Consider the following 27230-nt stretch of genomic DNA (forward strand, 5'->3'; position numbering starts at 1 on the left):
CCACTAAATTAGTTACATACCTATTGTATATGACATCATAACATGAGAATCTTATAATATTTTAAAAAAATTCCAGAAAATCCAAATCTGAAGCCCAAAGAATGGAGAATTAGGGAATTGTGAAAGTTATTGTAGTAGGTGGAAACATTAATTACAATTAACTGATAAGAGATCATGAGTAGGTGAGGTGGTTTCGTATGGAGAAAGTAGTGGTTTGTAACGGTTTGAGGTGTACGTGTTGCTATGGTTTGTGGGATTTTAAAGGATTTGTTCATCATATATGGAAGCGTAAAGAAGAATCAGAGCAGGTGGAGGCGAAGGATCCATTTCATTTAAAATATAATCCGGATTTAAAGTGTACATAATCTTACATTATTTAATATTTCAAAAAAAAATGTTAATATTAACATCATTTCCTTCTTGTGTGAACATGTAATAAAATAAAAATAAATAAAAACATTAGTTACAAGTAATTGATAAGAGATTGGCTTGATACGAAAAAAGTAGTGGTTTGTAAGGTTTGAAGTGTACGTGTTTTGGAGACTTGTTAGTCTTTTTATGGAATTGGCGATAGATCTTATATATGGATGATGTGACAAAACATAACTTTATTATTTATTGTCGGAATTAGGCTCCTTAAAAGTCTAGCGAAATTTGAGCTTGGCTCGAATTCGGCAAACTTAACCAATCGAGTCTTCAATTAAGAGCATGTTTAGAATTGCGTTTGAAAAATAGAGTTTTTAAACTAAAAAGAGTTTTTAGGCAAAAGCTTCATTTTTAAGCTTTTGCCAAAATTACTTTTTGGTCATTTTTAGGCTTTTTATATCCTTAAAAACGCTTTTAATTTTTTTACCAAACGAATACTTTTTTCTTCAAACGAACTTTTTGAGTGTTAAAAGTACTTTTAGGCCTCTCAAACGCAATCTCAAACAGGCCCTAAGTCAAACAGTTCAAACGACTATCTACTTTTGCATTTTTCTTTCTAAATTATCCTTAAATTTTTTCAAAAGTACACATATAATAATGTTAGAGAGAGAGAGCTTTTGGTGAAGATGACTGGAACGAAGTCGTCATCCTAACAACAAAGATTTCTTGCTTGCATTTCAAACTTGTGAGTGAACATCCTCCTTTCTATTCCCACATATTTCTCTAATAATTTACCAAATCCATGTAGGTGATTAGCTATATATGTTGCTTCTTTTTGTTTCCAACTTGCCATGGGATCTGATTACCAACCCTCATCTTTAGAAATTAGGATTATCTTTAACTAATTATATTTTAGGGGTATTTTTGTCTTCTCACTTTTTGAAAAACACAAAAATAGCCTTCTAATAATAGACCGAAGAAGATCCTATTCCCACCTTTAGAGTGTGGGAAACCCCTACCTTTAGAGAGGTTTGTCCACCTTCGCCGGTAGGGAAATGGGATTGTCCACCCTCCACAATCCACTCCTATCTTTTTTATTTCATGTATATTGTCACTTTGAACGTATAGTATATGGGTGCCATGTCATATACGATATGCATATAATTAATTTAGTGGTATGATGTGACATCATGTTGTTAATTAGTTGAACGGTAAGTTGACAACTAGACTTATTTAAAATTGTGCTGAAACTTAATAATATAATTGTTGAAATTAGAGACCTAAGACTGAATTGATTATTAATCATTTTTTTTTCTAATTTAGTATTAATCACTTATATAAGTATGTCACTTAGCACTCTCGTACGAACGAAATTGGATCTCCACATGTCACTTAGTGTGTAAAGTTTTTTTTTTTTTTTTTTTTTTTTTTTTTTTTTTTTTTAGCTATGAGGTTATAATTAACGTCATAAAGACAAACATTAAAAACATACAATCAAGTCTTATATATGACTTCAACATTCGCTAACTCATGTTCAAACTTCAGTTATAGAACAAGATCTGCTACTGGAGTACTCAATCTAATACATAGGTAGTCCATATTCCCAATTTTTATTTTCTCGGCCATGGGAGTAAACCCTCACACCGAAACAAATTCTCCTCGATTCAAAAGCCAAGATAAAAAACCTTCACCCCAAAGATCGCTCATGAAAGTAGATTTAAAGAAAAGTCAAACCCTTATTAAAATAATAATAATAATAATAATAACAACAACAACAACAAAAACAATAAAAGGCCAGCAAATAGCTACAACAGCCGAGGTGAAGGAGGCGAAACGCACTGGCCGGTGCGTGATGGAGAGATGGAGCTGTTTTGCGCAGATGGGCAGTTGAAGAGCTGTGGAGTATAGTGGGCCAGCGCGTGGCTGAGCAAAACCAATTGAGGAGATTACATTTAGATTTGAAAAACTTGATCTAAAGTCCAATTGATTACGAGGATCGGAGGTGAAAAGTGGCGCAGCACAGTAGAGGACAGACGGAGACAATGCAACATAAGCAAAGGGATAGCAAGAGCAACTGGACTAGTTGGAAAAGCAAAGCAAAGCAAAAGCAAAGCAAAGCAAAAGCAAAAGCAAAAAAAAAAAAAAAAAACTGAAAAAAGAAAGAAAAAAACAAAAAGAAAAGGGAGAGGAAAGAAGAGGGGAGTAGGGTAGGTCCCCACAGGTTTTCTCTAGGGCCAGCTATTCACACCAACTTATTTACTTAGCGTGTGAAGTTGGGTGAGAAGATACGCCGACTCGACTTGCATTTTAATGCAATTAAGTTCGTCCGTACGAGATAAGAACCGGTGATAGAGCAAATTGATCATCTATTTAATAAGGTAGTTCAACCGAACCAAAAGTTTTGTTTGTTGTTATTGATGGGGTGCTGGTCACCGACAGCCAGGCCAATACCCTTTTAATTGTGCCTAGAAATATTTGTTTAGAAAATGGTTGTTATGATTTTTAGAGCTAGCGTATTTCTAAAAGGAATAGCAGTTCCTTAATTTTTGTGGAGGAAGAATAATAATTATTAAAATATTTACTAAAAAAACAAAGAAATGCTCTAGCCACCCCTTAGCCAAATGGGGTGGCCGGCTAAGGGGTGGCTTGACAGAACCACCTTAAGGTCAATCTGATTAACAAAATCCCTTCGTACACTAGACTATCGGCCTAAGAGCAGTAACAAAAGATACTCTATATGTCATTCTATTCCTTATGTTTATAAAAAATTTTAAAAAAATTACAAAAACCTTACTCACATCAGATTTCTTCCATTTAATCAACCCTCACGGTTGTTACAATGTTCTCCAATGTGTAGGAAACCAAAAGTGGTTCCATATACATTCTTTTAATATAAACATTTTTCATTTCTCTCTCATCTTTCATTTTTTTGCCTTTAATTGGGATTGTATTAAGATTTTATAAAAAAAGTGAGGATAGGTAGAAAACTTATATTTTGTAAAAAAATAATATTTTAATAGTATAAGATAAGGTAATGAAAGCTATTGTAAAAGAAAATGAAAGAGACGGAACTTTTGTTTTTGTTTTAACTTTATTTTGTAATTCTCTCTCTATCATATTCTAACTTTTCATAGGTGGCCAACCCCAAATATAATGGTTTCGTTGTGAGTCAGGTTGGCCGGCCATAGGTGGTCGAGCCACACCTTGGCCGGCCACCCCATTTGGCTAAGGGGTTGTTTCCTTTGCTTTTTTTAATAAATATTTTAATAATTATTCTTCTAAAATGAGGAATGATATTCATCCACAAAAATTAAGGAATTTCAATTCCTTTGGGAATATGGTAGCCGAGCTCTAAAAATCATTTCCCAAACAACCACTTTCTAAACAAATATTTCTAGGCACAGCCATCTTCTCGAACAAACGAACCTTTTTGTTTTGTTTTGGTTTTTTTTTTTTTTGACATATCCACGTAAGGGAAGGGGGAGAAAAGATTCGAACCAGTGACCTTCACTTCATTAAGCGTGGTCCATAGCCGATTGAACTACCCCTTGAGAACCGTACAAACAAACTTATTTGCATTAAAATGCTTGCATGTCGACTCAGCGTCTCTTCTCACTTAACTCCACAGGCTAAGTGACATGTGGAGATCCAATTTCGCTCCAACGAGAATGCTAAGTGACATACTTATATAAGTGAATAATACTTAATTAATTGACTATGAGAAGCATCATATCCTTCTCTCTACCTTTTCATCTAAACAATATTAAAAAGAACTTTAAAATAAAGAAAGATATAGATTTAGATCTTTTTTCTTCTTCTTTCATAGTAGCAGTGCTTGGCATCTTCTTTGTAAGCTCCATCGGTCTCCGTTTCTGGCGGGTTGCTTTAGATCTAGTTTATAGATCTAGATCTAGTCTCTACAACCTTAGATCTGATCTTTTTTCTTCAGCCAAGGTATATCCTCCGAAGGAATATCTACAATGTCGTGCTTCTCAACTGCTGCTTGTGAGGGTTTTGGTTTTTGTTTTTTGTTGTTGTTATTGTTGTTTTTATTTTATGGTCCTAGCCGTTGGGCTGAGGACGTGAATAATGCTTCTGGCTTTCGGGTTGAGAGGAAAATGATTTGGGTGTGAGTATTTTGCTCATACCTAGGAAATGGCTTCCTATGCTCCCGAAGGGAGTCTGCGTTAGTAGATATGTTCTATAAGCTGAAGATTGGGCTGGGATAGCGGATGTTTGACATCATAGATTGGTTTTTCAATGTAAGATTTGTTATATTTTCGATTTTTTGACGTGTAATCTTTTAACTTCAACTATGATCTTTCAGAACTGTATGTTTTGTGATTGTAAGAGCTTTTATGCACTTACTTCTATTAATAAAATCATATTGATTTTTCCTAAAAAAAAAATAAAATACTTAATTAGAAAAAAAAATGATTAATAATCAATTCAGTCTTAGGTCTCTAATTTTCAACTATTATATTATTAAGTTTCACCACTTTTTTTACATAAGTCTAGTTGTCAACTTACTGTTCAACTAATTAAGAACATGATCTCACATCATACCACTAAATTAGTTATATACCTATCTATATGACATGATAACATGAGAATCTTATAATATTTTAAAAATATTCCAGAAAATCCAAATCTGAAGCCCAAAGAATGGAGAATTAGGGAATTGTGCAAGTTATTGTAGTAGGTGGAAACATTAATTACAATAATTAATTGATAAGAGATCATGTGTAGGTGAGGTGGCTTCGTACGGAGAAAGTAGTGGTTTTGTAATGGTTTGAGGTGTACGTGTTGCTATGGTTTGTGGGATTTTAAAGGATTTGTTCACCATGGAAGCGTAAAGAAGAATCAGAGCAGGTGGAGGCGGAGGATCCATTTCATTTAAAATATAATCCGGATTTAAAGTGTATATAATCTTACATTATCTAATATTTTAAAAAAAAAATTGTCAATATTAACATTATGTACACTGTTATTCTTAATTTGAATCTCTCATTTTCATTTTTTTTTTGTTAAAAGAAAAATAAATAAAAACAGTAATTACAAGTAATTGATAAGAGATTGGCTTGATACGGAAAAAGTAGTGGTTTGTAAGGTTTGAAGCGTGCGTGTTTTGGAGACTTGTTAGTTTTATGGATTTGGCGATAGATCTTATATATGGTTGATGTGACAAAACATAACTTTATTATTTCTTGTCCGAATTAGGCTCCCTAAAAGTCTAGCCAGATTTGAGCTTGACTCGAATTTGGCAAATTTAACCAATCGAGTCTTCAATTAAGCCAAACAGTTCCGACGACTAACTACTTTTGCGTTTTTGTTTCTAAATTATCCTTAAATTTATTCAAAAATACACACATAATAATGTCACAGAGAGAGAGAGAGAGAGAGAGAGAGAGATAGCTTTTGGTGAAGATGACTGGAACAAGTCGTCATCCTAACAACAAAGATTTCTTGCTTGCATTTCAAACTTGTGAGTGAGCATCCTCCTTTCTATTCCCACATATTTCTCTAATAATTTACCAAATCCATGTAGGTGATTAGATATATATGTTGCTTGTTTTTGTTTCCAACTTGCCATGGGATCTGATTACCGGCCCTCATCTTTAGAAATTAGGATTATTTTCAGTTAATTATATTTGATGAATATTTTTGTCTTTTTATTTTTTAAGAAAACAAAAATACTTCTCCATTAATAAATGGGAGAAGATCATATTCCCACCTTTAGAGTGTGGGAAACCCTCACCTTTAGAGGGGTTTGTCCACCCTCACCGGTAGGGAAATGGGATTGTCCACCCTCTACAATCCACTCCTATCTTTTTTATTTAATGTATATTTGTCACTTTGAATGTATAGTGGGTGCCATGTCATATACGATAGGCATATTATGTGACATCATGTTGTTAATTAGTTGAACAGTAAGTTGACAACTAGACTAATTTAAAATTGTGCTCAAATATAATTGTTGAAATTAGAGACCTAAGACTAGATTGATTTTTTTTCTAATTTAGTACTAATCACTTATATAAGTATGTCACTTAGCATTCTCGAACAAAATTGGATCTCCACATGTCACTTAAAGTGTGAAGTTTTTTTTTTTTTTTTTTTTTTTTTTTTTTAGCTTTTAGCTTATAACGTCATAGAGATAAACATTAAAAACATACAATCAAGTCCTATATATGATTTCAACATCTGTTAACCAATGTCAAACTTCAGTTATAGAACAAGATCTGTTGCAGGCGTACTCAATCTAATACATAGATAGTCCATATTTTCAACTTTTATTTTCTTGGCCATGGGAGTAAACCCTCACACCGAAACAAATTCTCCTCGACTCAAAAGCCAAGATAAAAAACCTTCACCCTAAAGATCGCTTATGAAAGTAGATTTAAGGAGAAGTCAAACCCTTATTAAAAAAAAAATAAATAAATAAAAAAGCCTACAAATAGCTACAACAGCTGAGGTGAGGGAGGCGAAACACACTGGCAGGTGTGTGGTGGACGAGATGGAGCCGTTTTGCGCTGATAGGCAGCTGAGGAGCTGGGAAGTTGGGAAGCATGGTGGGCCAGTGCATGACTGAGCAAAACTAGTTGAGGAAACTATATCTAGATTTGAAAAACTTGATCTAAAGTCCAACTGATTACGAGAAGGCGAAAAGTGGTTCAGCACATGCAATAGAAGGCAGACGAAGGTAGCGCAGCATAAATAAATGAATGGAAAGAGTAACTGGACTGGTTGAAAAAACTACAAAAAAAAAATAAAATAAAAAATAAAAAATAAAGAGGAAGAGGAAAGAAGAGGAGAGTAGGTCCCCACAGATTTTTTCTCAATAGGTTTTCTGTAGGGCCGGCTATTCACACCAACTTATTGACTTAGCGTGTGAAGTTGGGTGAGAAGATACGCTGACTCGACATGCATTTTAATGCAATTAAGTTCGTTCGTACAACTGTACAAGATAAGAACCGGTGGTAGAGCAAATTGATCATCTATTTAAGGCAGTGCAACCAAACGAAAAGTTTTGTTTGTTGTTATTCATGCATGGGGGTACTGGTCACCGACAGCCAGGCCAGTACTCTTTTAATTGCGCCTAGAAATATTTGTTTAGAAAATGGTTGTTTGGGAAATGATTTTTAGAGCTAGCGTATTTCTAAAAGGAATAGCAGTTCCTTAATTTTTGTAGAGGAAGAAGAATAACTATTAAAATATTTATTGAAGAAACAAAGAAATGCTCTAGGCACCCTTAGAGCATTTTCAGCAATTTTTTCGTTATTTTTATTACATTTAAGGATCAAAATTACTTTTTATTTATCTATGTCAAAATACACCCCAATAGGTTTCATTAACCATTCCCTATATCATTAAACTATTTATTTATTTTTAATTATATTATATATATGAGAGGAGAGAAGAGAGAGAATCATTTTTTATTTATTTTAATAATCATAAGGATTGCAATTGTGGAACCCAAAACATTGGGTTCCATTGTAGTAATCTTAATGTTTATGATTCATTTAGGGAGTCTGCTATGAGATTTTTTTGCGATTTTTTGGATATATTCCCTAAACTTAGGAAACAAACTCCCTTATAGGGAGTTTGTTGGGAATGCTCTTAGCCAAATGGGCGGCCAGCTAAGGAGTGGCTCAACCGAACCACCTTATGGTCAGTCTAATTAACAAAATCCCTTCGTACACTAGATCATTGGCCCAAGAGTAGTAACAAAAGATGCCTTATATGTCATTCAATTCCTTATGTTTAAAAAAAAAATGTAAAAAAATTACAAAAACTTACTCACATCAGATTTCCTACTTTTAGCCAACACTCAAAGTTGCTACAGTATTCTCCAATGTGTAGGGAACCAAAAATGGTTCCATATACATTATTTTAATATAAGCGTTTTTCTTTTCTTTCTCATATTTCATCTTTTTACCTTTAATTGGGATTATGTTGGAATTTTGTAAAAAAAGTGAGAGTAGGTAGGGAACTTGTATTTTGTAAAGAAATAATATTTTAATAGTATAGGATAAGGTAAGGGAAGCTATTGTCAAAGAGAAATGATAGAGACACAACTTTTTGACATAAGTTCGGCTCAACTTTTCTCTTATGTGGTCATTTTTAAAAAAAACAAAATAAAAAATAAAATAAAAAAAGTTCTGAAGTAATAACATCCTATGTTGTCATTTTTTTCATTTGGTATTTTTTTTTTTTTTAAAAAAAAAATGATATTTTTCTTCAGAATAATGACCATTTTTTAAAAAAAAAACAATGGCCATTTTTCAGAAGAAAAATATCATTTTTTAAATTAAGAATGATTAAAGTGAACTATAAAAGCTTAACGGGTTAAGCTATTAAAATACTCTTTGATCCTGCATATTCTGATGTTAAAATTGTATATGCAATTGGCTGAAAGAGACCCAACACCTTTTCATCGTGCAACAAAGCTGATAATTAATTCTCAACTGGAAGATGGCGATTTTCCTCAACAGGTACCTCTCTTTAGCTAAGCTTCAAATAGACCGGAGATGATCCTAACATGCATTTAATTCAGAAAGAATAGGTAGCAAAGAAAAATAACCCAACTTTGAAGTATATTATGCTTGAATTTTACCTCCGAAGCTTTCTAACCATTCATCACTCTTTCATGCAGGAAATCCTTGGAGTCTACTTGAGGAATTGTATGATACACTATGGAAAGTACGTACGTACAGAGAAACTCATCCATTGTCGGCTCTTGCAGAATACTGCAAGCGTACGTGTCCCATTGCCATTCAGAAAAATTTGAATTAATTAGTGAACTATATATAAGAGGCACCAATAAAAAAGCCAATTGTTAATTCTCTTAAGGAATATTATACAATGTTGTGCCCTGAGACTAATATGTAAGAAATTCCCTAATTATATGAAAGTGCAGCCCATACGCCATGTGTTTATTGTGATTTATATTAAACATATATAATTACGGGTGTTTGTGGTAATTTATTTTGAATAAGAAATTATTTGTGGAATTAAAATTGGAATGGATTTTATTTTGATTTCTTATTTCTTGATGAGAGAAATAAATAAAGTAAATTAAGTTTTAATTGAGATGGTTGAGGGGTACCGATCGGTACCTCGCGAGTCGCGAGGCCCTTAATTAGAAGAGGAAAAAATAAAAGCAGAAATTCCAATTACAAAAAATGTTGTCCATTAATTCTCCACAGGGTGGTCGAACAAAACTGGAGCAAAACTACCTTAACAGGTGGGAGGTTGAAGCCTCCCAACATTTTTAAAAAGCTCACAAAATATTTGTGTGAGTATTCTTTTTGGATCATTTTTTTTAAAAAAAAAACAAAAAAAGAAGATTTGTCCTTCCCTCCTTTCAAGTTCTAGTTTCGCCCTTTTGTGCGAACAATCTCGTTTTGGCTATTAGGATGGTTTGGTCACTCCTAAGACATTCTTTGAGAGTGTCTAAATCACCCCTTTAGACATTTCAAATGGACTTGTTAGAATATTTTATTTTCTTCTAGTTGCCTTATATGTTCTAGGGTTTAGTTTAGGGTTTCTTGCTTATCACTCATAGCCTCTATATATATAGGGCTGTTAAGAGAGCAAGCCGCAAGCTCGGGCTCGGCTCGCATAAACTCGGCTCGTGCTCGACTCGAATATTAAATGAAGCGTTTCGTGAACACGAATCCTGGTTCGAATATTAAACGAAGCTAGCTCGGCTCAACTTGGCTAAGTTCATGAACAGCTCGTATAAGGCTCGAATTGGTAGTTATTCATATAATTCCTCATATTAATATTAAAAATTGTTGATTTTTTTTTTTTCTTTCTAATAGCATCTTTTTATTATAAAATGATGCATATCCTATCTCTTCGAAACCAAGTGCCTGTATTGACTCGGGTTCCATACTCCGCTAGCCAGACTAAGCAAATGCTCATATACAAGCTGGCTTCTTGAGCCGTTTAAAAGTACTTAAAGTTTAAATTTATAATTAAAAAAATAATAATAAATTAAACAAATTAAATTAAATATAAGAGCCAGCTCGTGAACTGGCTTGGTTCGGCTTGACTTATTATGAGCTCAAGCTTGAGCTCGATTTTTTGACTCGTCCTTAAGCTCGGCTCGAGCTCGAGGTAGGGTAAAATTTAAACAAGCCGAATCCAAACAAAGGAAGCTCGCTCAAACTCGGCTCGTTTACACCCCTATATATATATAGAGATCTCTGTAATCACAATAATACAACCAATTATTATTAATATAATGTAGTTCATTGTTTTCTTACACTCTTTCTCTCTTCCCACTCTCATGCTTCCGTCCCAATATATTCAACAATATATTTAACATGGTATCAAAGCTATTTAACATGGTATCAGAGCCACTTTCTTATGGCCTCCAATAAACGTCTTTGACATTTTCCAATGCTCCCTCTGACAACCTCCCTTTTCCGGTCGTCCGCACTCCACCAAGTGGTTTTTTGCTCAAAATCTCTTTCATGCCTTCAATGTAGCCTCATATGGGAAAATTTATCTCAGATTCATGCTTGCGAGTCCTAAATCTACAAATCTATGGAAGTTCCACCGCCATCGGCCGTCCCACGTGCCTCCACGCGCATCCGACAGTCCCTGCAAGCGTCACACGCATCGCCACTGTGACTCTTCTCGACCAAATAACCACCAAACGTGGTGTTTCGGCCCCAGATCGGTATATCTGTGCAATTTCAGTCCATTCCAGACTTGCACGTGCTCCCACACACTGCTAGGAGAAACTGCCGGTGAACCCACGCGCCTCACATGCCGCCACTGCCCTAGCCGGTGCTACACGCTCCACTCCAGATGATAGTGATTAGATGATTCCGAGTCTAGATCCAAAGAGATCTCAACCGTCCAGGTTTCTATGCACCCTTACGCGCCTCCCGAAGGTTCTGTCAGTCTTTCACCCGCCTCCCATGGTATTCCGCGCGCCTGAAGGGTCTCACCACGCGCCGGTAGCATCTCCCACATGCCAGACGCTCCTTGCTCTTTATATCTGCCATGTGTCCCTCAGAGAGCGCACCACGTCAGCCCTAGCCCTCTACCACGTGTCATATCCAAAAAAAAAAAAAATAAATAAATTCAAACTCATCCGGATCCAATATTTTCGACCTGGTCCAATGGATTAGAATCAGATCGTCTCTTTTGGGCCAGACCGACCCATTCAACGATCCACGGGCCCACGTAACCGGTCCAATCGGATCCATCCAAGGCGCTCCAAAACCGGATTCTAACCAGGTCATCGGGTTCAAATAAAGTCATCTCCAACTTGATCCAAAACCAGTTTCTAACCGGGTCATCAGGTTCTAAACCGGTCCAACTGGGTCAATCTATCCAACCGGTCCAAATTAGTCAACCTGGTTCAACGGGTTAGACCCAGTTCATATCATTTTCGGGTAAAGCTATATGGTTTTGGCCTATTTTGGCCCAATCAAACCGGCCCAACTTAGCCTATTCTATAAGGCTCCAATTCAAGTCTCAGGCACAGTCCATGGCCGAAATCATTCACTGCCACCAGCAGCCACTGCTAGCCTCCATTGCCGTCGTCCTTCGCCTCAGGCCGCCACTCTCCAGCCATTACTCTGGCGAGCCCAAAAAAAAAGAAAAAACTGGCTTGAAAATGAACGTCATGCATGGATGGATGATGAAGATGGAATCCCCTCGCCATGGAGGAGGGACATGCAGCTTTTGTCCGAGGGGCGGCTCAATCATTTCTCTAGCTATTTTTTATTTAAATGACATGTGTAACAATATATATGATTGATATTGCTGTGACACATTAACAGATTCTGTCAACATTTTTTACGACATGAACTTATTTTTATTTTTTTTAGCTGACCCACAGAAAAAATAAAAACAAAAACCCATTGTAAATGCAAATTTCCAGAAAAATAAGGGAGTTGTTACCATTTTTCTTTTTATAGAAGGAATCGTTAATTCCTATTGACCCAAAAATTAATTTTACATGTCATTTTCCTTTTTTCTTTCTTTTTGATTAGTTGTATGGTAAAACAGATGTACCTTAGACAGAGGAATTTTGGTATTAATATATGGTTCATAAAAAATAGAAAGCATCCCTATACTTCATGATTTCACATCGGAGGGTTTGACAAATAAGTACATTTTCATTCGGTAACCTAAGAGCATTCGCATTGGCTTCAATAAATTAGTTTTTTTTTTTTTTTTTTTAACTATTTCTTTTTTCTTTTTTTTTTTTTTACTATTTTAACCGATAATGTAACCAAAAAAAAAAAAACCCTCAACATCCTGCTCAATAAAATGACTAAGGATTTGTTGAGGAGCTATAGTATTGTAGCTCAACAAAACATTATTTATATTTATAATAAAAAGAAATATTGCTCACTCTCTTCATTGAGAATTGGGAAAGTATATATATATATATATATATATATATATATATATATATATATATATATATATATATATTAAATAGAAAAGTGAAAGTAAATAGCTAAAATGTTGAGCCGGATATAGGTAATTTGAAAAAAGTTGATAGTTAAAATAGAAAAATATGTTTTTTAGCTAAATTTTAACTAAATATTTGTTGAGTCGGATGTGAGTGCTCGAAGACAAGAGTGCAACGTTCACTGTTCTTTTCAAAAGTTTGTGATTGACTTAAATGATGGAGGCCACGAAACTCCAACTCTTTTGGTAAAGAGAGATCTTATGGTTCATATTTTAATTGAATATAATATATCATTGTAGTTATTTGAAATTACGGAAAACAATAATTTTAGAGGGGGGGACTGGTAGTGGCCTTGGTCCCTCCTCCCCCCCAGATTACAAGGAAAAAAAAATTAAGGTAAAGAAAAATAATTTAAGGTATTTTTTGCCAATTGATCTCTTCCCAAAAAAATTTTGAGCCTGAATCCTTACAAATTCAAAGCTGGCTCCGTCCCTGTTGAGTTCTAATCAAATTTGAAATAATGTGGACATAACATATGAACGAATAAATGTGGATGAGTATAACTTCTATATGGTTGTGGAATAAAACTCTCGTTTTATGCCCACCATTCAGAAGCTGACACCTTAGCTTGGAACACAATAAGAAAAAAACATACAACTACACCTAATTATATCAAGTTATGTTATTATTATTTTTTTAAAAAAGAAATAAATTTAGAGGGCCACCCAGGGTGGCCGGCAAGCCCTCACTTAGAGAGGTGGGGCGGCTCGCCGCCACCCCGGCCTTTCTAGGGTGGCGCGCGGCAACCCCAGATATGGTGTGGGTGGCCCGCGTGCCACCATCAGATCTGTCTGGGGTGGTGCGTGGCCACCCTAGATGGGTCGGGGGTGGCACCTCCCTCTACTCACGCCACCACTGCTACCCACACCTCTGCCGGTAATCTCTCTCTGGCGTATTTATCTGCATCCGGTGGATTGGTTGGTTTTTTAATGTTTAGAACATAGTTATTAGGTGTTTTGGTTTTAGTTTCTTAAAATCTACTAGATGAGGTGTCAGGATTTTAAAGGAAGGCAGAAAACATAAGTTTTCTGCCAAGACCGTATAGAAGCACCATAACATTACACCAAAATAATGGACCCCACTATAGATAACTGGCTCATCCATGGAAGTTGATGATTTATGCTCACCCCACAAAATAGTGAAATACAGTTAGTAGATGCCATGCAATTATGAACACCCAAAGTTGGCACATCCTCGATCGGCCTTATTGCAATTCTATAAAAGGTTTTCGTAATGGGATTTTTTTTGCTCAAATTAGTTTGAAAGAAAGTGATCATAAGGAAGAATATGTGGAGGCTTAAGATAGCAGATGGTGGAAAATGCCCTTATATCTTCACCACAAACAACTTTGTTGGAAGGCAGACATGGGAGTTTGACCCTGAGGCTGGTACCCCAGAAGAGAGGGCTCATGTTGAAGAGGCTCGTCAAAATTTCTACAAGAACCGGTTTCACGTGAAACCTAGCAGTGATCTCATATGGCGAATGCAGGTATACGTACCCTCATCCTCTCTCTCTCTATGATCTATACATACTAAAAACACTTACTTTCCTGCATCAAAATCTTTGCTGTAGAGTAGGGTAACAATTCGTGTTTACATTTGAGGTTTGAGTTGTGTCGATATATAAGTATAAAACTATAGGTCAATTCTAACCCGATCAATTTAATTAAACCGGTTAAACTCATCAATGGCTCAACCCTAACTAACTAACTAATTTAGTATTAAGTTCGTGTAAGTTCACGGGTCATGTCAATAATTAGTACTAGCCCTATGTTGTGTGTCGGGCTCAGGTCATGTCGGAATATGGGTATAAAGCTATATACATTACAAAAAAACCAATTTTTCTTGATTGAGATTTATTGACGTGTTAAGCTCATTTACACGTCAGTAAAGTTTATTGACGTAGCGTTCTTGACGTGTGTTCAACGTTAAAATTAAATAGGGGTGTCCCTAAATGTGATTTCTTGACGTGTGACTGTTTGCCACGTCATTAATTTTTGACTTGTCAAAATTGACAGATCAATAAATTACTGACGTGTCAGTTTTGACACGTCAATAAATTTATTGACATGAATTGTTGACGTATCAGTAAATTATTGACATGTCAGAAATTGACAGTCAATAAATTTGTTCACGTGCCAATTTCAAAATGTCACTAAAGTTTAAAAATTATTAAAAAAAAAAAAAATTATTTTTTATTTTTTTCACCATCATCTCTTTCTCTCTCTCCGGAGAGAGAGAAAGAGATGCTGGAGAAATTAACGAAGGGATCCCTTCGTTTCTCCCTGGAGAAACGGATCCCTTCGTTTCTCCAGCTGGAGGAACGAAGGGAGAGAGACAGAATGGCGTGCTCGCCATTCTCTCCTTTTCTCACACTCTCTCTCTTCTTTTCTCCTCAAAAGTAATTTTGAGAAGAAAAAAATAAACTGTTACTGAAGAGAACCAAATACAGCTCCGAAACATGGCCTAATTTTTTGGAAACCAAAATTCTGAGAGACACTCCATTTCTTTTCTTCATTCTTCTTTCCACAGTTTTCTGAGCATCCAAACTGAGAATAACACTAAAACTTAATCGAGAGAGAGAGGTAACTCGCTTCGACACGGCTGAGGAGAATGGGCGGCTTTAGATCTGGAGAAGAAGAAGACTTCAATAGAGAAGAGGGAGATTGAGAGAGGAGAGAGAGTGTGTCGGAGAATAAAAGAAGAGGGAATGAATAAATAATAAGAAGAGGAAAAGAAAGAGGGAAAAAGTTGAATATTTAAGAGAGATCTCCTGCTCATTTTTAGTGATACGCCAACATTTAATAGTCAAAAAATTATTAAGAAATTTTTTTTCTTGACGTATTACATTTGACACGTCAAGAAAATACATTGAAAATAGTAAGAGAAAAAAATGATATGATCACTTATTTTTTTAAAAAATACTATTTGAATTATTAATGATATGGATCAACCTTGATTCAAACCATTTAATTAAACAAGTTAGATCAACCTCTTAACTGTAACATGTTGATTTAATACTAAATTTGTATCAGATTCGGAAGTCGTATAAAATATTATATAAAATATTCATAATATCATGATATATTGTAATCTAGTGGCTTTAAAATTCAAAATATCATGAGATATCTAATAATTCAGAAATTGTTTACTCTAATATATATGCTCATTTCTTTGTCAAAATGATTGCAGTTTCTTAAGGAGAAAAACTTCAAACAAACAATTCCTCCAGTAAAGGTTGAGGATGGAGAGGAAATGACAAATGAAAAGGCCACAGCTGCACTGAGAAGGGCCGTCCATTTCTTTTCGGCCTTACAGGCTAGTGATGGCCATTGGCCAGCTGAAAATGCTGGCCCATTATTTTTCCTTCCCCCCATGGTGAGACTCATAATTATTATCATTTTTTCTTTAAAAAGTATAATCAATATTGTGATCATCACATAATCAAACATATATTTTTTTGGGATATTCACGTAAAAGTATACATCAGGGAACTTTTTGTGATACCGAGAGAAATCATCAACAACATAACAATTTTTTCTAATGATATTTAACACAAAAACATCTTCTTAGATTGACCAGGCTATGAACAGTACCATTGGATCAAAGACAACCTACCTATCTTTGACTTGTTTTGGTTTTCATCTTAATGCAATTGCTAATTGTATTCTTTTTAATGGGAAAAAAATGCAGGTAATGTGTTTGTACATTACAGGACATCTTAATATTGTGTTTCCTGCTGAGTATCAAAAGGAAATCCTCCGATACATATACTATCATCAGGTGCATATTCTTGGAAGCTTTACATGTTAATTATGCAAACAAGATTAAAATTTTTACTGAATTACTTGCTTCCTTTCCTTTGTGTGAGTGTGTGTGTTTAAACTATCATGTTTAACAAATATGTTGTAAATTTTGCATATTGTAGAATGAAGATGGTGGGTGGGGATTACACATTGAGGGCCACAGCATCATGTTTTGCACGGCTCTTAGCTACATTTGTATGCGTATACTCGGGGAAGGACCCGATGGTGGTCAAGAAAATGCTTGTGCAAGAGCGCGAAAATGGATCCTTGATCATGGTGGTGTAACACACATACCTTCTTGGGGAAAGACCTGGCTTTCAGTATGACCATGTTTCATAAATCTAGTCATATATATATATATATATATATATATATAGGTTCAAATATTCACTATGCAGTATGCATATTTTTTCCTTTTGTTGTAGATACTTGGTGTGTACGAGTGGATTGGAACCAACCCAATGCCTCCGGAATTTTGGATCCTTCCTTCATTTCTTCCCATTCGTCCAGGTTTGTACATATTTGCTTACCACTTCATTGTATTTCCTAAAAATGTCAGTGTACTTTAGATCCTTATTGCATAATGGAATGTTTTTTTTTGAAATTATTTATTTTAATGTCGAAAACTAAGAATAGTGTTTAACTCAAAAATGGTTAGCACTTCTGTTATACAATTGCCTATTCCCCCAAAATGCAGCAAAAATGTGGTGCTACTGCCGCATGGTGTACCTGCCCATGTCATACCTTTATGGGAAAAGGTTTGTAGGCCCAATCACACCTCTCATTCTTCAATTGAGGGAGGAACTCTACACTCAACCTTACAATGAAGTTAATTGGAAGAAAGTGCGTCATCTGTGCGCAAAGGTGAGTTTACCTTAATCTTCTCTGCATTGTTGATAATTGCTCATTGCTACATATACGCTTTTCAATATTTTTCCAATGCATTGATTGTGCAAAACTATATATTGTTACAGGAGGATCTATACTATCCCCATCCTTTGATACAAGATCTGGTCTGGGATAGTCTATACATATTCACTGAGCCTCTTCTCACTCGTTGGCCCTTTAACAAGTTGGTAAGAGAGAAGGCTCTTCAAGTAACAATGAAGCACATTCATTATGAAGATGAGAACAGTCGATACATCACCATTGGATGCGTGGAAAAGGTAAATTTTATGATCATCTAATCAAGGTAAGCAATGTAGAGCATCGATTTGGGCTATATTACAGTATTCCTAAAGCCATTTGTATTGAACAGGTCCTATGTATGCTTGCTTGTTGGGTTGAAGATCCAAATGGGGATTACTTCAAGAAGCACATTGCTAGGATGCCAGATTTCATATGGGTTGCTGAAGATGGAATCAAGTTGCAGGTCATGATCAGTACGCATATTTTGCAAAAACAATTGCAGAATTAATCTTTTGACTATATGTTTAACATTTGAATTACACTTCATATTGAATTATGAATGAAGAGATTACACTAAATTTCTTTCTAGGGTTAGTTTTGTAAATATAACTATTCAAACTCTGGGATAAACCCCAAGCTCTTGCTTTCTAGCTTCAAGTGATCTACAAGTCCGAAGTCTTTGCAAGAAAAAATAAGGGATCCCTGACTTTGATATATACCATTTTTATGCAGAGTTTTGGGAGTCAAGTGTGGGATGCCGGTTTTGCAATTCAAGCTTTACTTGCTAGTAATCTCACTGATGAAATTGGACCTACACTTGCGAGAGGGCATGACTTCATCAAGAAATCTCAGGTTTTATTTTCAATTCTAAAAGCATCTCTTCACCATAATCATCAAATCTACCTTTTTGCTTAAAAAATAAAAACTATTCAATATTCATTCAGACTAGTTATTCCATTTTTCCCTTACAAATTATAAAGGTCAAGGACAATCCTTCTGGAGACTTTAAAAGCATGTATCGTCACATTTCTAAGGGATCATGGACTTTCTCTGATCAAGATCATGGATGGCAATTGTCTGATTGCACTGCTGAGAGTTTGGTGGTAATTAACATTTTTTAAATGCATCAATGGGGTAAAATTTTGCACCTTCTCCGTAGTTAATATGTTACTCATCAAATTCGCTTTTATTTCAGTGTTGCATGCTTTTCTCCATGATGCCACCAAAAATTGTTGGTGAGAAAATGGATCCCGAGCGATTTTATGATTCTATAAATGTCATACTTTCTCTACAGGTGAGGATTAACTTTCACTATTGTAAAATTATCGGTCAACCCAAAAGCTTAAGCTAATGAAAAATTGTTGATACACTACAAAAAAAAGGCAATCTTTTGACGTGACAAACAGTGTCCATTTTTTGCCACGTCAGTAAATGTTGACGTGCCAAAATTGGCACGTCAACAAATTTTTTTTTGACGTGCCAAAAGTGGCACGTCAACATTTATTGACGTGTTGAATACAACACGTCAGGATTTATTGACGTGTCAAATATTGACAGTCAGTAAATTTGAATTCAATTTAATTTTAAAACTTTTATTTAAATAACTTACATGCGAATTCAAATAGTACCCCTTATTTATAAGTAAGGCTCAATACGTAGACTATTATTTACTTAATATTCTAACATCATTCCTCATGCTAGGTTCAAACTTCACCTTAATAAGTGAATAAATAAGACTCAACACGTAAAATATTTAATCGAAATGAAAGGCAAATGAGGAGACATGGTTCGAACTCTGAGTCAAGATACCACTTTAAATCCCTAGTTGTCCCAACAGTTTAAATTAATAGGAAATAATTGATTGTAATAATTTATTCAATATTCTAACAACTAGCACTGTATTTAATTTGAACTACAAATATTTGGAAACTATCGACATATATAGGAAACCCAGGCTGCATTTGGAAACTTTCTGGAAGTTTCATTTATCTAGTGCAGTGTTTATTTCTTGAAGTATTTCACTGTGTTCATATCGATAAGCTCTATTGTATGGTTTAATGCAGTGTAAAAATGGTGGTGTATCTGTCTGGGAACCAGCTCGAGCCCAAAAATGGTTGGAAGTAAGTACCTTAACATATTGAAGTAGCCTTGAAATATGCTTCATAATTATTTAAAATTTATAAATTCACCTTTTTTGTATATTAATGGATTTTTTTCTTTTTTTTTCTTTTTCCCATCAGCTGCTTAATCCCATAGAATTTTTCTCGGGTTGTATCGTTGAGCATGAGTACGTTGAGTGCACCGGATCAGCACTCGAATCTGTAGTTTTGTTTAAGAAGTTATACCCTGGGCACCGGAAGAAAGAGATCGAAGATTTCATAGAAAATGCTGTTCAATTCCTTCGAGACGAACAAACGGCGGATGGTTCATGGTATGTTCCTCCACTGGTTTACTAGATATGTTTTTGATATTTGTCTGTTTTTATATGGATTTCCCAAATAAATCTATTACATGATGAAGCATTTCCACAGGTATGGATGTTGGGGAGTTTGCTTCACATACGCTACATGGTTTGCACTTAGAGGATTGGCTGCAGTTGGCCAGACTTACAACAATTGTCCGGCTATGCGCAGAGCTGTTGATTTTCTACTTAAAGCACAAAGAGATAATGGTGGTTGGGGAGAGAGCTATCTTTCATGCCCAAACAAGGTAATGCTTTTACTAAGGGTGAGAATTCGTATTTGCATGCCAGGTTCAGGTCTTATCGAGACATGGGTATAAGACTATATAGGTCAATATTAACTCAACCCATTTAATTAAACGAATCAAACCCCTCAGCCCTAACCCGCTAATTTCATATTAAATTTGCGTCGGGTTTATAAATCGTGTCAAAAATTGTTGACCTCAAATGTTGAGTGTTGGGTTAGTGTCGTGTTGAGGCATGAGTATAACACTATATAGCTCAACCCTAACCTAGCCCATTCAATTAATTAAACAGGTTAATTAGACTCATCAATCCTAATTTTCTTAATTTTGTGTTAAGTTTGAGTCGAATTTACAGCTGTCAAAAATTGTCAACTTTAGTTTTAACATCATTGTCAAAAATTCTTTGTGCTTGATTATATAATAGGAATATGTACCTCTTGACGGAAACCAATCAAATTTGGTACATACTGCATGGGCAATGATGGGTCTCATTCATGCTGGACAGGTGAGTAGTTCATGTTTTAAAAATCTATATCATGCTGTCATACCACATATGCTTTTATGACATATTCTGATGTTAAAATTGTATTTGTAATAGGCTGAGAGAGACCCGACACCTCTTCACCGTTCAGCAAAGCTCATAATTAATTCTCAACTGGAAGATGGCGATTTTCCTCAACAGGTACCTCTCTTTAACTAAGCTTCAAATTTCAGGTATATCATTCCAAAGCTTTCTAACCATTCATCACTCTTTCATGCAGGAAATTAGTGGAGTCTTCATGAGGAATTGTATGTTACATTATGCAGCATACAGAAATATTTTCCCATTGTGGGCTCTTGCAGAATACCGCAAGCGTGTCCCATTGCCATCCAGAAAAATTTAAATCAAGTGGTGAACTCTTAAAGAAAGCAAGATGAGAATTCTCTTAATTACTTTTTCTTTAGCGAATGTGTTGATGTTGTGGCCAGTGAATGTGTGTCAATGTGTAGTATCAGGTGATTAGCTGGAGAGTCTGTAAATGTGTGTTTTCTTTTGAATAAATAGGTCGTTCATATATATATATATATATATAAAATAAATGAAAATTCTTCGTTCGGCTATAAGCCTATACCCGTGTGCTATTTCAATCCAGTCCAATTTCATATGACTGCAAGTTGTTTCGCTCTTGAACTCTAGTGGCCCACCTAGCCACTCCTAGCAAATGGGGTGGCCTATCCTTTTTACATGGGTTTTAGACCCATTTGTTTGGAACCCGACCATTACGGGGCAAGTTCAAGAAAACCCTTAAACCTGCTCCACTCCAATGCGTGCCCACCCCTATTGATGATTTTGAAGGGATCAACCTCCGATTACTTTAGGCAAAATTATGTTTATTCTTCACTGAATTGCCATACGGCCAGACTTATTTAGGTAAGAAAATATACGGTTTAGCCAATCAGGAAAATAGCCTATTAGGGAAATAAAAGCAAAATATATTGATACAACTTATTAAAAAAAAAAAAAAAAAAAATCTAGGGTTCCTAACAGGGATAAAGAAAAAGATTTCTCCTTCCCCCTCGCCCACAGTTGCGAGGTAACCCTAGGAGCACCTATGCCACAGCGTGGTCTCCTCCTCCCTCTTAGCAGCACCGCGTTCTCGGCCAGTTTTTACTTGACCCTCAGGTAAAAAAGCAACTGAGTAGACATATTCATTAGCCCTGACTGATATAATAGATAAATGCTATGGGTCAATGTTTTTCTCATATTTGGCACATCTCATGTTACAAATCAATCATTTAATTTGTGAACTTATGTGGATCTCGTATAAGTTAATAGTAGACCTCACAAATTTAATTATTGATTTATTAAATTTGTAGAAGAATATTGGCAAAATATGATAAACTTATTAACTAGTAACATTTCTCGATATGAAATTCGTATTAATGTTTTGACTTTTGAGTGGCTAAAGTCAACCAAGAGAAAATATATATAAAAAATAAATAAAAAATTAAAAAAAAAAAAAAAAAAAAAAAGGTCAATAAGCACAAAAACAAGCAAGATGTTAGAAGAAATCAAAGGGAAAGAAGACCTTCACATTGGAACTTTGAAACTTCAGCCACTACAAAAAAATTGGGATTTTGTGACTTCAGTTTGGTGACTTGCCAATTGCTAAACACGTCACTAATTGGATGGTGACATGTCATTAGTGACATGGGTCACGTGGCATTAATTTGCCGGTCTAAAATTGGATTTGGTGATCTGTCAATTGATGAACACATCGCCAATTAGTGACATGTGGAATTAAACTCGTCATCCTTTAAAAGGTGACGTGTGTAATTTTGGCAGGTCACCAAGGCTTTGAATTTTTATCTTATATATGCATGCATGCCAGGATCTTTTCATTGCGGGCACTGAAACCTCAGCAGAAGCAATGCAATGGGCAATAGCTGAGTTAATTAATCATCCTTGTGTGTTCAAGAAGGTCAGAAAGGAAATAGAATCCGATGTGGGAAAAACTAGACATGTTGAAGAATCAAATATCCCAAATCTCCCTTACCTTGCAAGCGGTTGTGAAGGAAACACTAAGACTATACCCAACAGGCCCTGGAGTAATGAGAGAATGCCGCCAAAACTGCAAAATCAATGGGTTTGATATACCCGAAAAAACTGCGGTGGCAATCAATCTTTATGCCATCATGAGGGATAAAGATTCATGGGATGATCCTAATAAGTTCCTCCCAGAGAGGTTCTTGGTTTCCTTCAAGGATCAAAGTGAAGTGATCAGTGGACAAAATTTCAATTATGTTCCATTTGGGGCGGGGAGGAGAGGGTGACCTGCATGACAGGACCAACACTGGCATTCAGCTTGATGAATGCTACGGTTGCATCTTTGGTTCAATGCTTTGATTGGAAGGTTGATGGAGATGGAGATAAGGTTGTTATGCAATCTGGACCAGGCCTGTCCTTGAGCATGCTTCACCCACTCGCAGTTCATCCAGTTGCTCACTTCAACCCATGTGCTCCTTCAATATAATCGTAATTGATAAAATCAAAGCAGATACATTCAGTTCTGATTTGATTTTTTATCAACCATATATATCATTTTGTATTCTCTCTACATCTCTATAAATAGAGACCATTTCGTATTGTAAAATCATCCATTGAATAAAAGCATAATGTAGCCTTTAGGGCTATATATGTGGATATAATTCATAGACCGAATCACGTAAAAATCATTTATCTCTATTTTATTTTATTTCCGCTTTTACTTTTATTTCATTGTTATTTTCTTCAGGTCATTGGATTTACACCTAATGCCAAATGTTGTGCCAAGACAGTAACAAATGAATACCAAACTATTGGGACACAGTGTCGCTCCCAGCAATTTTTCTAAAAACATGCTCATTCGGTGCAATGTTAATTAAGGTCCATAAAACACTTGAGCTTGTTTTCCTTCACCCACCAATATTTAATTTTAGGTGGATTTACAGCTAATGGTCCTACACAAACATAAACATGTAATCATGTCTAAGAGACAGCTTTTGGTGAAGATGACTAGGAGCCTGTTTAGTTAACAAAGAGTTGTATGGAGCATGCCTCGTAAGTCTTCTTGCTTGTACTTCGAACTTGTGAACAGCTGCCTTTCTACTCCCACATAGTTCTATAATAATTACCAAATTCATGTAGGTGAAACAAAAACTTGTGAATGCTTGTTTTTGTTTCCAAGTTTGATGCAGCGTAACTTAGTGGGCTGCAGCGAAAAACATTAATAAGCAACGGATAAATACTTCTAGATCTTTATTCTATCAATGATCTAAGAAATCTTCTTGACAAAACTAGATACTCTCTAGGTTTTGAAGAAAAATAGAGGAATAAACTCTACTCTAAGTAATTCTCATTAATAAAAACTAATAATCAACATAAACTCCATTTTTCTAGAGGCTATAAGCATATATTTATAGTTCAAAACCTAAACCTAATAAAATATGACATAAATACCCTCTAAACCCTAAACCTAATAAAATAACAAAATAAAGACTCCCAAAACCTTAACCCTAATAAAATAACAAAATAAAGTCGGCTAAAAAATAAATAAAAAAACTGACGGCGCCAATCCGAACGGGACATATGGCCATCTAGACAGCCACGACACTTAAACGACAAAAACATGAAATAACATATGGGCCGGTTCTTCCCACGGTCCTTCGGCTGTCCAATCAACTCATTTCATCCTCCTCTTCTCAAAATCACAACAAGGCCACACCTCATAATAAACATGATGGCCAGCACCTCACCTTGCTGAGTAGACTTTCCAAGCTTTGCTCGTACCTTGCCCTTCCCAAATCCCATGAAAATCCCCAAAGAACTCACAAAGACCCTTTCACTCTTTGATAGAAAAGTCGTCTCAGCCCCATAGATCTCATCACGACTTTGGTTAAAAGTTTTTAACAAGATAGCATCTACTCCAAGCAAATCAACTTCCAAATCAAAGATTTCTCTTTCAGAACTTTCATCAAACACTCGGTGTATAGAACTCAACTCTTCGTCAGGATAGATGTCATAGATTGGTGGAGAGGCCCAATCTACCGAGCAATCTTCTTCAATAAATCCATCTTCCTCCACCACAACTGATTGACTCATAATCTCTGTCACCTCTCTAGGCACCATCTCCACCATCTTCCTAGGTACTTCTTTTGTGGAATGAATTTTTTTTTTTTTTTTTTTTTGTGTCACCAAGAACTTTTTGGGTTGCAAGCAACCTTGGATTCCGGTACATCGAGTTTGAACTTATTCACCCGCCAATTGGCATGAGCTTGCGCAAGGTGCTAACGTCCTTGCGTTCGGCGTTCTGCAAACGGGTTTCTAGATCCACTCCCTTTGTGACCACACAAGTTGGATATTCCAATAGTGAGGTCTTCAATTTGATCTTTCATAGCCGTGAATTAATCCTCCACGTGCTGCCAACGTTCAGCGATAGATTTGCTATTCACCTCAGCAAATCATGGTATTAGTTGGTGACGACAATTGTTTGGCCCACTATCCATGTGCCGCAAACGAATCGCCAGTTGCTCCTTACGTGCTGTCTCCGTGCACACGTGCACCTCGTTCATGTTTGTCAGACGGTCGCTCCTCCCCATTCATGAAAAGTAACTTGAGCTTTGATACCAACTGATGCAGCGTGACTTAGTGGGCTGCAGCAAAAAACATCAATAAGCAACGGATAAATACTTCTAGATCTTGATTCTATTAATGATCTAAGAAATATTCTTAACAAAATTAGATACTCTCTAGGTTTTGAAGGAAAATAGAGGCATAAACCCAACTCTGAGTAATTCTTATTAATAAAAATCAATAATCAACATAAACTCCATTTCTCTAGAGGCTATAAGCATATATTTATAGTCCAAAACCCAAAACCTAATAAAATATGACATAAATACTCCCAAAACCCTAAACCTAATAAAATAACGAAATAAAGACTCCCAAAACCTTAACCTAATAAAATAACAACATAAAGTCGGCTAGAAAATAAAACAAACTAACGGCGTCCATCCGGACGGGACATATGGCTGTCCGGACGGCCACGACACTTAAAAGATAAAAACATGAAATAACATATGAGATCGGAATACACTCCGATCTACATCAAAGTTGCTAAGAGATGAGAATTATGAATTAGACGAAAGATTTTTTTTTTTATATTTTTTTGTAGGTAGACTATATATATATATATATATATATATATATATATATATATATATATATATATATATATATACTGCAAAATCATTGACACACTATAATGTCAATGAATGAATTTGTTGGATCAATTTGTCAAAGAAAAGTCTTGTTTTGTCCTTCTAAGATTCTGCAAATGCTAGATAATAAAATTATGGGTAAATTCCACTTAACTCCCTCAAACTACCACTTCAATGACAATCTACTCCCCAAACTATCAATTACGACAATTTACCCCCCAAACTACCAAAACAATGGCAATGTATCCCCAATTTTAACAAAATGACAAAATTACCCTTACTCAAATAAAAACAAAAATACTAAAATTTAATTTTTTTTTTCAAATTTTAAAGGGTATTTTTGTCTTAATGAAAATTCTATAGGTGTAATTTCATTATTTTGCTAGCATTGGGGGGTACATTGTCATTTTTTGGTAGTTTAGAGAGTAAATTGTCGTAATTAATAATTTGAAGGGTAGATTGTCATTGAAATGGTAGTTTGAAGGGGTTAAGTAGACTTTACCTTAAAACTATAAACTCTTTGTACTTGATTATATAGGAATATGTACGTACCTCTTGAAGGAGAAACCGATCAAATTTGGTACACACTGCATCGGCAATGATGGGTCTCATTCATGCTGGACAGGTGACTTGTTGGTTTATACTGTCATATGCTTTGATCCAGCATATTTTGATGTTAAAATTGTATCTGCAATAGGCTGAAAGAGACCCAATACCTCTTCATCGTGCAGCAAAGCTGATAATTAATTCTCAACTGGAAAATGGCGATTTTTCTCAACAGGTACCTCTCTTTAAAACATGAATTTAGTTCGAAAAGAATAGGGGGCAAAGAAAAATAACCCTACTTTGAAGTATATATATATATATACAGGACTCTTTGTAACCATTCATCACTCTTTCATACAGGAAATACTTGGAGTCTACTTAAAGAATTGTTTGTTACACTATGGAGCAAACAGAGATATATATTCACTCATTGTGGGCTGTTGCAAAATACTCAATCGTGTCCCATTGCCATTCAAAAAAATTTGAATCAATTAGTGAACTACATATATATATAGCTCAACCACTATAATAAGAAAGCCAATTATTAATTCTCTTGCTTTCTCTTTAGCAGCTGTGTTGATGTGTGTAATAAGTGTACCTAAACACAAAGCCACCAAAGATAGATGGGATTTATAAGGAATATTATACAAT

The 27230-nt window shown here is 35.4% G+C and overlaps 1 protein-coding gene and 1 pseudogene across 1 annotated transcript; both read left to right on the forward strand.

Moving 5' to 3' along the window:
- Positions 1-14069: 14069 nt before the first annotated feature.
- Positions 14070-21351, forward strand: LOC132178810 (beta-amyrin synthase-like). Its single transcript, XM_088513340.1, has 17 exons — positions 14070-14362; positions 16066-16251; positions 16567-16656; positions 16802-16999; positions 17105-17189; positions 17377-17543; positions 17654-17845; positions 17938-18051; positions 18321-18440; positions 18569-18691; positions 18784-18882; positions 19652-19708; positions 19829-20019; positions 20120-20297; positions 20719-20799; positions 20893-20976; positions 21056-21351. Exons 1-17 carry the CDS (start codon positions 14162-14164, stop codon positions 21176-21178), a joined length of 2289 nt encoding a protein of 762 aa, XP_088369466.1. The 5' UTR covers positions 14070-14161; the 3' UTR covers positions 21179-21351.
- A 1300-nt stretch (positions 21352-22651) lies between these two features.
- LOC148587238 (cytochrome P450 93A2 pseudogene) lies at positions 22652-23308 on the forward strand (annotated as a pseudogene).
- Positions 23309-27230: the final 3922 nt, after the last annotated feature.

This window comes from Corylus avellana, chromosome 2, assembly GCF_965113065.1.
Source record: "Corylus avellana chromosome 2, dhCorAvel1.hap1.2, whole genome shotgun sequence".
Lineage (NCBI taxonomy): Eukaryota > Viridiplantae > Streptophyta > Magnoliopsida > Fagales > Betulaceae > Corylus > Corylus avellana.